The sequence below is a fragment of the Rhinoderma darwinii genome, chromosome 2 (assembly GCF_050947455.1).
Source record: "Rhinoderma darwinii isolate aRhiDar2 chromosome 2, aRhiDar2.hap1, whole genome shotgun sequence".
Classification (NCBI taxonomy): Eukaryota; Metazoa; Chordata; class Amphibia; order Anura; family Rhinodermatidae; genus Rhinoderma; species Rhinoderma darwinii.
Window position 1 is genome coordinate 384,617,600 of NC_134688.1, and position 12,574 is coordinate 384,630,173.

Below are 12,574 nucleotides of genomic sequence, written 5' to 3' on the forward strand. Positions count from 1 at the left end.
TACCAGTCTGTATCCTGCTACCTGCTGCCAGTCTTTTTTCTGATACCTGCTGCCAGTCTGCATAATGCTACCTGATACGCTTTTCTTATTTTCAGATTTGCAAGAATGAAGGAAATAATGCAGACACTGCAAAAAAAAACACTACAGTTGTGTTTTTTACCATGGTATTTCTCATTCTTTTGAGTCATACAAAGTTTTCATGCTAATATGCTTGTAATATGACTGTACATAGTAATTATTGTGGGGGAAAACTACCATCTAGTACATGAAGGATTAATCTTCAAAAACACTCTAAAGCCTATGACTGTTCCTTTTTCTTCTAAACCAAGTGGGAAGATCATCTAATCTAGTCCTGTGATCTTTTTCAGAAGAACACAACACATATTCTTTGGCCTTATTTTATTTATTTTTTTCTTCCGTAAACTACAATAGCACTGAACTAAAAATAGAATGAATTTAAGAAGAACAATAGTCTCTCACATGCACAATAAAATGCATTTATTTATTCCAAACTGCCTACCGAATGGTATTTGAAAGCTTGCTCTTTGTAAGAAAGCTGTCTTTTGCTCAGTCTGAATTTTGCTCAGTCTCAGTTTGATCAGTCTGAAGTATGAACAGGGACAATCAAGAGTAAAGTCAGAAGAGGTCCAAATGGAGGCAATACTCTGCTTCACGGAACTTGCAGGCCTTTTCCTATCACTTACCGGGTATGTGTGCTGCCTGGTGGCCTTATTCATTCCTCGATGGTTGGCTTTTTCTTCAGGCATTCTTATTAACGAAAATTACCTGCTTGGCTTGTGGCAAATATGTGTTGTTCAAAACGTGGGTTTCAGTGTTTGTCAAGACTATCAGACTCCACATCATCTACCAGTCCAAGTCCAAATGGGTCGTGTCCTTGTGTGCCTCTCTGTCTTTATTGGAGCCATAGGATTTATGGTCTCTACACCTGCACTGACCTGTGTAAAATGTCTTGATAACACGGAACGACATATCAGAAAGATGCTGAACATACTTGGAGGACTTCTCTTTTCAGTGGCGGGAGCACTGACGTTCTTCTCTGTGTCCTACTTTGCTTATGACACACTGATCAAATTTTGGGACCACAATATCCCTAAAGACATTCCACGCTGGGAGTTTGGGGATGCAATGTACGTTGGCTGGGTCGGTGGATTCTTTCTGTTATCCGGAGGATGTGTCCTGATCTTCTCACAATTCCAGGTCACTCAGAAAGCTGAATTAAAATGGCCTTAAGCAAATAATTTCAGGCTTACAATTTCTCTATCAGAAGCAGCATTTTGTCTGTTTTATAGATCTTTTATGTTTCCAGAGCTTTTATTTGTTCTCTGTAAATATAGACTGTATATAATTGCAGCTTTGTCTATACTATGTTATATAAGCCTTATAAAGGCATATAGAATGGATCCAATATTTACCGCATGTGTTTCATTCTTTAAATAAAAATGTTGAAAACAATAAGAGCTTTTTGTGGAAATCCTTTGCTCACATGTTTTCTCAATTAAAATGTCTGTAAGAAGGCAGAGGAAATTCCTACTCAGTTAATGATACTTATAGTCCAGAAAGTACCCACACTAGTGGGATAATGTCATATGCAATGTGAATCTAATTGTTCACAATTAATAGATACTTTGTGGCTTCTGACAAAACGACTGAAAACCAAATATTATAGATAAAATTTATCTTCATTTATTTAATACATTTTTTTATTCATGGGTACTTGATAGTAGAGGGTATGACTGAAGTATTTTAATGTTTTGTCACAGGGGACATTTTATCATGTGTTTGTTATTAAAGCCAGAGCTCTATGTCGAATAAACAGCAATGAGTATCGCAATAATGCAATCGTGGTACATTGCAATGTGATACCAGGGTTAATGTATCCCTATAGGGTCACATGAAATTCTTGTGTACACCTTGATATCAAAATCCCCAAAAATCAAACGTTGGATCATTTGCAACAATTGCAAATTGCATGCAATTTTTTTTTTGCCAGAAATGAGATGAGTTTGCAATGTGATTTAACATTTTTACCTTCAGAAAGAAAGCTGGACAAATTACAGAAAATTTTCATTTTTTCCGGATGCGATTAACTGCGAAATTGCAAATTTTTGCTATAGCGTTTACGCAGAGTACAGTGCCAATCAGCTGATCTAAAGAATAGGTCATCAAGTTTAAAATCCCGAAAAGCCTGTTTAAGATGCCCCTAGTGGTGGCTGTATCAGAAAAAAATGGAGCTCCAAGGTCCTAAATTCAGTGGCGATTAATTTCTTTATATATCTTTATAGCTGTCGGGCTCTATTTTTCTGATACAAAGCTCCAAATCCCCTGTAAAGGCAAAGGGGGCAATTTTTTCATACACCAGTTTTAATGTAAGGAAACTTGGAGTCAGATTCGCCTAATTTTTCAAGAGGCGCATGTCTCTTAATAAATTAGGCATATTTCTGATGTATCTCTGGCACATCTCCGCCTACCGATAAAAAAAGGCCCCGTCTTTTTAAAATAAAAAAATAGCAGTGTAGGCGGGGTAAAAATCGAAAAGCCACTAAATGCACATTTTTGTGCAAATTGCAACTTTTCTACAACAGAAAACTGGTAAAGAGGGCATCATAAATTCCTCCAAAGAGTTCAAGGATAAAATCATGTCTGCCTGTAGCCATCACTAAAGGGAGCTTAGGATTTAACTGCATACTGTACATTCATAGCATCACAGCATCACAGTAAGGTCGAAAAAAAAGACATTAAATCCATCCACTTCAATCTGTTATTCTACAATGTTGATCCAGAAGAAGGCAAGTCCCTCTAGATGCAAGAGCCAATTTTCCTCATCTTAGGCTGGGTTTTCACTTTGTAGTTTTGTTTTGCGTTTTCTGCCACGATTGCTGTGAGATCACAGTAAAATGGTACGGGTTTGCCGCAATTGTTCAAAAACCGCAGCTTTACACTGCGATTTTGTGTTTCTTGGAGCAAAATATGCAACAGAACTGCGGCATAAAAACCCAACTTTAGACCTTATTCAGATGAACGTATTATATGTCCATGTGCTGCTAAATAAACAGACAGCACACGGACCTATGCAATTCAATGGGGCTATTCACACGTCTGTGGGTTTCCACGCAGCGTGTGTCCGTTGTGTGAAACTCACTGCATGTCCAATTGTGGTCTGTTTTTGCGGACCACGTCAGTTATTGAAGTCAATGGGTGCGTGAAAAACACGGACCGCACATGGACTGCACACGGACCACATCTGTGTGCTGTCCCTGTTTTTCACACACCAGTTGCTAAAGAAATTATGAGGAAAAAAATAAAATACAGGAACACTGATTCCACATGGAACTGAAATGGTATCAGTGCAGACGCAAAACGGACACGTTCATCTGAATCAGCCCTTAGGCCCCATGCAAAATAGTGTTCCAGGGTGTAAAATAAGCACTCCAGCAAATTTTTTTTTGCCTATATAGTGCAGCATAGTCTATTATTAAAGAATAATGTAGAGGCTCTTGTGTATGCCTTGTATATACCCGTTTAGTTTATGGGTTGTCTGCCATCTTGGTTCCATCTTCCTTTCTAATATGGTTCCCCTAAGGCAGTCTAAATTTCCCATCATGCTTTTTACTTTGCAGAGGGGGTGGAGTATCATCACACTGCACTTGCTCTGCATCCTATCTAAGTGCAGGAAGTGAAAGATTAATGACATAGAGCTGCTATCCCCTAACACTGCATAGTCTCATTGTCCTATGTGATGCAGCTTTAGCCTGTCTTCCCTGCCTCCTGCTAGTGAATGATCAGTGACATAGAACTTCTATACTCACACTTCAGTCTGTCAGTGTATCCAATGTGAAGCAGCTTCGCACCGTTCTCCCTGCCTCCTGCTACTGATAGATCAGTGACATAGAGCAGCTATCACCTAACACTGCAGAGTCTCACTGTACCCTAAGTTATGCAGTTTTAGACTGTCTCCTCTGCCTCCTGCTTGGAATAGATTTTTCCAACTCAGTCCTTGCAAGCAGAAGACAGTGAGGAGCAGCATCTCATAGAAATACACTGGATATTCTGCACACAGCACCAACTGATAGTATAGACCAGGGGTCTCAAACTTCGCCGGTTAAATGGGCTGCACATAGAAAATATTTGAAGTTGACGGGCTTCATTACTTTCAGATTTGATAGAATACAAAATTATTGTTAATCAATTCGTTATTTGAACTACTATAACAATACTAAATTACTATAATAATACTACATTACTATAAAAATGCAGCATTACTATAATAATACTACATTACTATAATAATAGCCTAGGTTTAAACTTAAATTTGCGTATTTACTTCACGTGCTTATTTTAACAATCCAGTTTTCCAGTTTAAGTGTCGCTAAATGCAGTCTGGCTGCTCAGTTGGCAGCGTTTGGCAGACACAAGAATATGAAGATTGGGCAGCCCCTTTTTAGATAGTTCCATAGTGCCCTCTGTAGATAAAGCCACAGTGCCCTCTGTAGATAATACCACAGTGCCCCCTGTAGATAATGCCACAGTGCCCTCTGTAGATAATGCCACAGTGCCCCCTGTAGATACTGCCACACACCAACCCATAGATAGTGCCACAGTGCCCTCTGTAGATAATGCCACACCCCCCTTGATAATGCCACAGTTCCCTCTGTAGATAATGCCACAGTGCCCTCACACACACACACACACACACACACACACACACCATGTAGATAGCTCCATTGGGGCTTCCTCTAGGAGTGGATTCCTCTGCTGGAGGAGCACCTAACGTCAGTGTCCATAGACAGTGACGTCAGGGGATCCTTCTGGACCGGAATGTGATGTCAGGTGCAACCCCAGAGCCAGAGTCCCAGAGCAGAGCACTAATATAGGCTCTGCTCGGGAACTCTGGTGAAGCCCCTGACATCACTATCCATATATGGACAGCAATGTCAGGGGCAACTCCAGAGCCAGAGTCCCGGGCAGTGTGCTATTAGCGCTCTTCCTGGGACTCCAGCTCTGCTCCTGAAATCACTGTCCATATATGGAAAGTGATGTCAGGGGCAACCCCAGAGCCGGAGTCCCAGGCAGACCACTACTAGTGCTCTGCCTGGGACTCCATCTCTGGTCCTGACATCACTGTCCATATATGGACAGTGATGTCAGGGGCTTCCCCAGCTGGAGTTTCGGAGCAGAGCCGCTTCTAGCACTCTGACTGGGACTGCAGCTCTGCTCCTGACATCACTATCCATATTTGGACAGCGATGCCATGGGCTTCCTCAGAGAAGGAGTCCCAGAGCAGAGCGCTGGTATAATCTCTGCTCTGGGGAAGCCACTGACATCACTGTCCATATATGACGTCATCGCGCCGCTTCCGTTGTTGAAGGGCGCTAATTGACAGGACAAGTCATTCTGCCCTGCCAATCAGCGCCTTTCAACGACTCAAGCGGCGTGATGGCCTGCAATGACATAGGACGGTGTGGGAACGGGATCAAGATGAGCATGTAAAGTTTTTGTTTTTTTTACTTAAAAGTGTGAGTGGCATTATCTACAGGAGGGGGAAGCTATATGTGGGGCACAATCTACAGGGTAGCTTTATGTGGGACACAATCTACAGGTGGACTATATGTAGGGCACTATATACAGGGGGCGCTATATGTAGAGCACTATCTACAGGGGGGGGCTATATGTACAGCGCTATTTACAGGGGGGCTATATGTGTGGCACTATCTACACGGGGCTCTATGGGGGCACTATCTACAGGGGGCTCTATGGGGGGCACTATTTACAAATGGTTCTATGGGGGGCACAATCTACAGGGGGCACTATCTACAGGGGGCTCTATGGGGGCACTATCTACAGGGGACTCTATGGGGGTACTATCTACAGGGAGCACTGTGTGGGTGTGGGACACAGTATATGGTTCTATTATAATCAGGGACACAGTGTATGATATATAAAAACTAAAAGAAAAGAAAAGATATTCCAGAAATATAACTAGGCACTCTTGGGTAAATAGAAATATATGAAAAGTATTTTATTTTGAGCTCCGAATATTTTCGGAAATATTAATATATACACTGACATAAGTTTAAAAAAATCTCCTGGCCACTGACGATCTCCTATGCATATGGATACTCAATACAAGGTTCTGGAAACATGGGTTAATTATAAAATAATATTTTCTGTTGTTTAAAGAGAAACTATTATGAACACATTTTGTGAAGATCGTTATGCATAATTTGCAACAATTTTGGTTTATATTATGTGTATATATTATATTATGTGTATATATTAATATTTCCGAAAATATTCGGAGCTCAAAATTAAATACATTTCATATATTTCTATTTACCCAAGAGTGCCTAGTTATATTTCTGGAATATCTTTTCTTTTAGTTTTTATATATCCTTTATCAGAAATGGCACCGTGATATATTTATATTGCATTTTTGGGTAATTCTATTAGGTATGGTTTAGTCATAACCACATCTTGTTTTACACAGTGTATGATGCTATTATAATCAGGGACACAGTGTATGGTGCTATTATAATCAGGGAAACAGTGTATGGCGCTATTATATTATGTGACATAGTGTGTGGCACCATAAGAATGTTATCTTTGTTTATAGGTGCAGAAATGTTTGAAAAGTGAGAAGCTGAAGACATCTGTGTGGCAAACTGTAGAAATGGGTCGTGGCCGGAAAAAGTCATCATAGAGGTCTGGACCGAATGGAGAAGAAAAGAGAAAAAGAACAACTAGAATCTGAGATCGTCACCTGTGAGTCACTTAATGTAAATGTTTCTTCTCCCTCTAATCAGTAATGTAGTCACTGTATGATCTGCAGTGAGATAATGGGTGGTATGATATTTTTTGGGGGGAAACAGCAACTCCCAGCATATCCTTACCATTGTTCGGGTCATGCTGGGAGCTGTAGTTTTACCCGTACAAACCTATACGGCAGGGGTTGCACTAAATTGAGCTGTATTTGTGCTGGTGTTGTATTTATGTGCTGAGCTTGTTTCTGGTGTTGTACATATGTATGAACTTGGATCTGGTGTAGTATTTATGTACTGAGCTTGGTTGTGGTGCCATATATATGTACTGAGCTTCTTTCTGGTGCTGTATTTATGTACTGAGCTGTGCTCTGGAGCTGTATATATGTAATGAGCTTTGTACTGGTGCTGTATTTATGTACTGAGCTTGTTTCTGGTGTTGTATATATGTAATAAGCTTGGTTTTGGTGCTGTATATATGTACTGAGCTTGATTCTGGAGCTGTACGTATGTACTCAGCTTGGTTCTGGAGCCGTATATATGTCAGAGATTGATTCTGGAGCTGTTATTATATTCTATGGAATATTATGTTCTAAATTATATAACCAATAAATGAATGTCGGGAATAGCGTACCTGGCAAACAGCGTACCTGCCAAACAGCTCTGAGGAAATCCCGTTCTGGAGGCTTGATGTGGAGTGATCTAATCCACTGGAAAAGAAAGAATCACCTGGAGTGATGGTGGAGAGATATATGCTCATACATATTTGAATTTATCTGGTGAAGGCATTCCATACCGCCTGTCGAACTGATCGACCCTTGACTTGGCTCCCCGATACTCACTGGAAAATCAGAGGTAAAACCTGTATTATCTAATGAAGTTGTGCTTGTCATATACAAAAATCTTGATGAAATGGACCTTTGAAAGAGTTGAGATCGGGAGGGCTATGGATTGACCTAAGGGTCTATGAATAGACTGCCAAACACCGTTGATCCCTATGTAAACAAGGATCTAATCACCGAAGGGGGAGAGTAAAACAAAACACGCTGTATGATATGTCTCCTCAATATATGATGGCTATCTTCTTATGACGGGAATTACACTATATAGAAGCTTCTTTCCTAGAAAAATTATTACCAACTATCTGGAATAGGAACTCTGGCCACTCTCAGGATAGAAAATATATTTTGTCAGAAACCGCAAGTGTGAATACAACCCAGCGGTTTTTGGAAGTATTTCTCAGAGATCAAATACATATACTTATTCTAAATGTTTTTTTATCCTTAAGGGGTTTGAATTCATGTATAGAGGATTGATTTCAATTGTATGTTACCTTTTCCCTGGCCAGGAGATTTTTTTAAACTTATGTGTATATATTAATATTTCCGAAAATATTCGGAGCTCAAAATTAAATACTTTTCATATATTTCTATTTACCCAAGAGTGCCTAGTTATATTTCTGGAATATCTTTTCTTTTAGTTTTTATATATCCTTTATCAGAAATGGCACCGTGATATATTTATATTGCATTTTTGGGTAATTCTATTAGGTATGGTTTAGTCATAACCACATCTTGTTTTACACAGTGTATGATGCTATTATAATCAGGGACACAGTGTATGGTGCTATTATAATCAGGGAAACAGTGTATGGCGCTATTATATTATGTAACATAGTGTGTGGCACCATAAGAATGTTATCTTTGTTTATAGGTGCAGAAATGTTTGAAAAGTGAGAAGCTGAAGACATCTGTGTGGCAAACTGTAGAAATGGGTCGTGGCCGGAAAAAGTCATCATAGAGGTCTGGACCGAATGGAGAAGAAAAGAGAAAAAGAACAACTAGAATCTGAGATCGTCACCTGTGAGTCACTTAATGTAAATGTTTCTTCTCCCTCTAATCAGTAATGTAGTCACTGTATGATCTGCAGTGAGATAATGGGTGGTATGATATTTTTTTTGGGGAAACAGCAACTCCCAGCATATTCTTACCATTGTTCGGGTCATGCTGGGAGCTGTCGTTTTACCCGTACAAACCTATACGGCAGGGGTTGCACTAAATTGAGCTGTATTTGTGCTGGTGTTGTATTTATGTGCTGAGCTTGTTTCTGGTGTTGTACATATGTATGAACTTGGATCTGGTGTAGTATTTATGTACTGAGCTTGGTTGTGGTGCCATATATATGTACTGAGCTTCTTTCTGGTGCTGTATTTATGTACTGAGCTGTGCTCTGGAGCTGTATATATGTAATGAGCTTGGTACTGGTGCTGTATTTATGTACTGAGCTTGTTTCTGGTGTTGTATATATGTAATAAGCTTGGTTTTGGTGCTGTATATATGTACTGAGCTTGATTCTGGAGCTGTACATATGTACTGAGCTTGGTTCTGGAGCCGTATATATGTCAGAGATTGATTCTGGAGCTGTTATTATATAGAATATATTTATAATAACAAAATTGCAGGGCAGATGGAATGGTTTTCAATATATTGTATAATTAACGGGAACCTGTCAGGTTGTTTTAACCACTTGAACCACCACCATGCGGTAATACATGACCTGACAATATTTCCAAACATTCCACCGCCCCATGACCCTTTAATGAGTAATTAGCATATAGTGTTGCGCCATTTTAAAAGTTGATTTTATAGATTTTGCTGCATCTGAAAAAAACATACTTTTTTCAGATGCAGCAAAATCTATAAAATCAACTTTTAAAGTGGCGCAACACTATATGCTAATTACTCATTAAAGGGTCATGGGCCGGTGCTGCTATCCTGAAGAGTCACATAGTCCTGCCTCCAAACCCAACTTTCCATGCATGATTGACAACCCCCTGACTGTTATACATCTCTAACAGTCTCCTCCAACTTTCTAGGATGTGCCATGCACCATGCAGCGAGGTGTGCTCTGCACGGCTGCACCGCGCATGCTAGTTCAAGGCAACGGCGCATCTGCAGGAGTTGGAGGAGGCTGCTAATGATGTAGAACAGCCAGGGGGATGTCAATCAAAATCTGGGGGGCACCATTTAAATTTTCGTCTCAGGCAGCAGAAAAGTTAAAATTGGCCCTGGGCGAGGGACAGCATTTGCAGGGGTGGGATAGGGCTAGCAGACGTGCATGACGATAGGCACGTCTGTAAGTGGTAGAAGTTAGAACACGCCTCTCTGACTATGCACGCACTGCCAGAGAGGAAAAGGAAAGCAGGGCGGTGGTCATGCGGTGAGGTTAGTGTGGTACTCGCCTCCCGCCCCAGCCAACTTTGAACTGGTCGGCCGATGCTAGGGAGGGATTAATTATATATCAAGGGAAATTCGGAGGATGGAGGAATTGCTTCATTCCTCGCCTGACCGTGCAGTTAAATTTCAGAAAACCTGGTTTACTGGTTCTCTTTCTGCAAATCTAACAACTGTCAGAGGCATTCTACCTCTTTCTGCCCTCGCTGCCTCCCGGCCACTCCCTGACTCATTGGGCGGGAGTTACAAAAACAGCGTGGCTCCCTGAGCTATGGTGTTTCCGTATGTCCCATAGATCTGAATGGCAGTTATGGAAACAGCATAGCTCGCATGCTACGCTGCTTCCGTAACTGCTATTCACTACTATGAGAGTTACGGAAAGTTACGGAGAGTTACAGAAAGTCCATGGAGTCAGGAAGTGGCTGGGAGGCAGCGAGAGCAGAAAGAGGTAGAATGGGGTTTAGGGGGCCTGGTTCTAGAGATAGGTGCGGGTCCCAGAGCTGGGACTCGTATCTATCTGACAGGATTCACAGGATATGTCATAAATGTCCCTCATGGGAAAACCCCTTTAAAGTGTAGGTAAACTTCTAAAAAACATCTGACATTTCATAGTGAAATGTCAGAAGTTTTGATCGGTGGGGGTCCGAGCACTGAGACCCCCATGGATCGCTAAAACAAAGGGGCAGAAGCGCTCGGACGTACACCACTCCGAGAAATGCCGATCAGAAATGAAGCGGCGCAGCATTCAACCGAGCGCTTCTGCCGATTCTCTTTAGCGATTGGAGGGGGTCTCAGTGCTCGAACCCCCCACCGATTAAAAGTTTTTTAAAAGTTTAGTTACACTTTAAAGATAGGTGTTATAATTTTTCATTATTATTATTTTTCTCTTTAATAAAACGGTATCAGTGCGTTTGGTGCAACATTCTAAATACTTTTTATTAAAAATGATTTTTTCTTTTTGAGATACAGCTGCTTTTTATCCTGTACACAAAGCAGCTGTATCTAGTGCTAAAACCCGTATTCGTCAGGTCAGTGGCACTGACGGGTACAGTGTCAGCGGGTTGGGGGGGTTGAATTGCGTGTGAGGGGGACGGAGGGGGCCCAAGTTGTGTTAAGAGCCCAGGGCCCATGGTACACTTAATCTGCCACTGGATACAGGATACAGGTAGCAGGATACAGGAACACTGGGAGCAGGATAACAACTATGGAACCATTTGCAAGAATAACATGGGAATACAACAACAATGCTCAGGCAAGGAGTGGATGGGCAGAGACCTTTATATAGTCCAGGAAGTAAGGGGATAGGTTAGAGAACATTTAGTTGGTGCGCGCGCTAGCCCTTTAAGGATGGGGAGGAGCGTGCGCACGTACCCTAGTAGCAGGAGGATGCAGCGGCATGAATTGGCGTCTCCTAGGAGGGAGATGCTGACAAGCTCCCAGATTACTGCGGTCGCGGCTGCCAGTAAGTACAGCATGCCGGCGGTCAGTGACCGCGGACACAACAACTATCACATAAATACCTAAAAAATTAATGTTTTTACTCATTTTTTGTTATGCAAGTTTTTGCCTCAACACTTTTGTTATATGTGGTCCTAGATAATGTAAAAATCAAACAATATTGTCTATAGTAAAAAGATTTGACAAAATTGATACATTTAACACTTCAGATTGTTTAACATTTTTTACATGCCCTGGAAATATGTCTTAATTTTTACCTGCTGGGTCAATATATATAATTCCTTCTGAATATGGGACATGTCTGGACTTTGCCAGCAAATCCATCCCCATACTGTGTATGTTCCATTTATGTTCCATTTATTATGATGAAGGCGTTTGGAAATTACTCTGCATATCCACATCATCAAGGTAGTAATTAAATCACTTCCAGGAACCTGCCTAAAACCTCAAAGTACTAATATGAAATTGAGAATTCCATACAGTAAACTAAGGCTTCGTTCACATATGCATCAGGGCTCTGTTCAGGGGTTCCGTCTGAGCTTTTCATCAGGGGAACCCATTAATGGAACCCTGACTGAAACAAATGGAAACAATAGATTTCCGCTTGCATCACCATTAATTTCAATGTGACGGATCCGGTGCAAATGATTTCCGTTTTTCACCGTTGCTTAAGGGTTCCGTCGTTTTAACGGAATGAATAGCGCAGTCGACTATGGTATTGATACATAGTCATTATGCTTGAAATTGGCATATGCTGTGGTGTAGCTAGCGACGGGGACGACGACATGGGATGGTGACCCCCGGGCCCACTGACATGGTGGGGCTCACCACTCCCGCCATGATCACCATCACGCGGCCACGCTACAATACTCTTTAATCTAGCAGACGGGCTGGTATATACAGGGATGATGTCTGGTATATACAGCCAGGCTAATATATACATTGATGATAGTGGTTATATACTGCGATGATGACTGATATATACAGGCATGATGTCTGGTATATACAGGGATGATGGGGTTATATATTCTTTCATTTACTTTCAGAGAGGTCTGCAACACTTTCTAATGCAAACTCCTCTGTCAGAGGAAAGATTAAACTTTAGTA

The 12,574-nt window shown here is 41.1% G+C and overlaps 1 protein-coding gene across 1 annotated transcript; it reads left to right on the top strand.

The window, feature by feature from the left end:
* The first annotated feature begins 622 nt into the window (after positions 1-622).
* On the top strand, positions 623-1,251 carry LOC142741385 (claudin-24-like). The gene has a single exon (XM_075850766.1). It carries the CDS (start codon positions 652-654, stop codon positions 1,249-1,251), a length of 600 nt encoding a protein of 199 aa, XP_075706881.1. The 5' UTR covers positions 623-651.
* Positions 1,252-12,574: the final 11,323 nt, after the last annotated feature.

What these genes read in the sequence shown, in the direction of transcription:
- LOC142741385 (XM_075850766.1), top strand. Translation starts at nt 652, where the DNA reads ATGGAGGCAATACTCTGCTTCACGGAACTTGCAGGCCTTTTCCTATCA.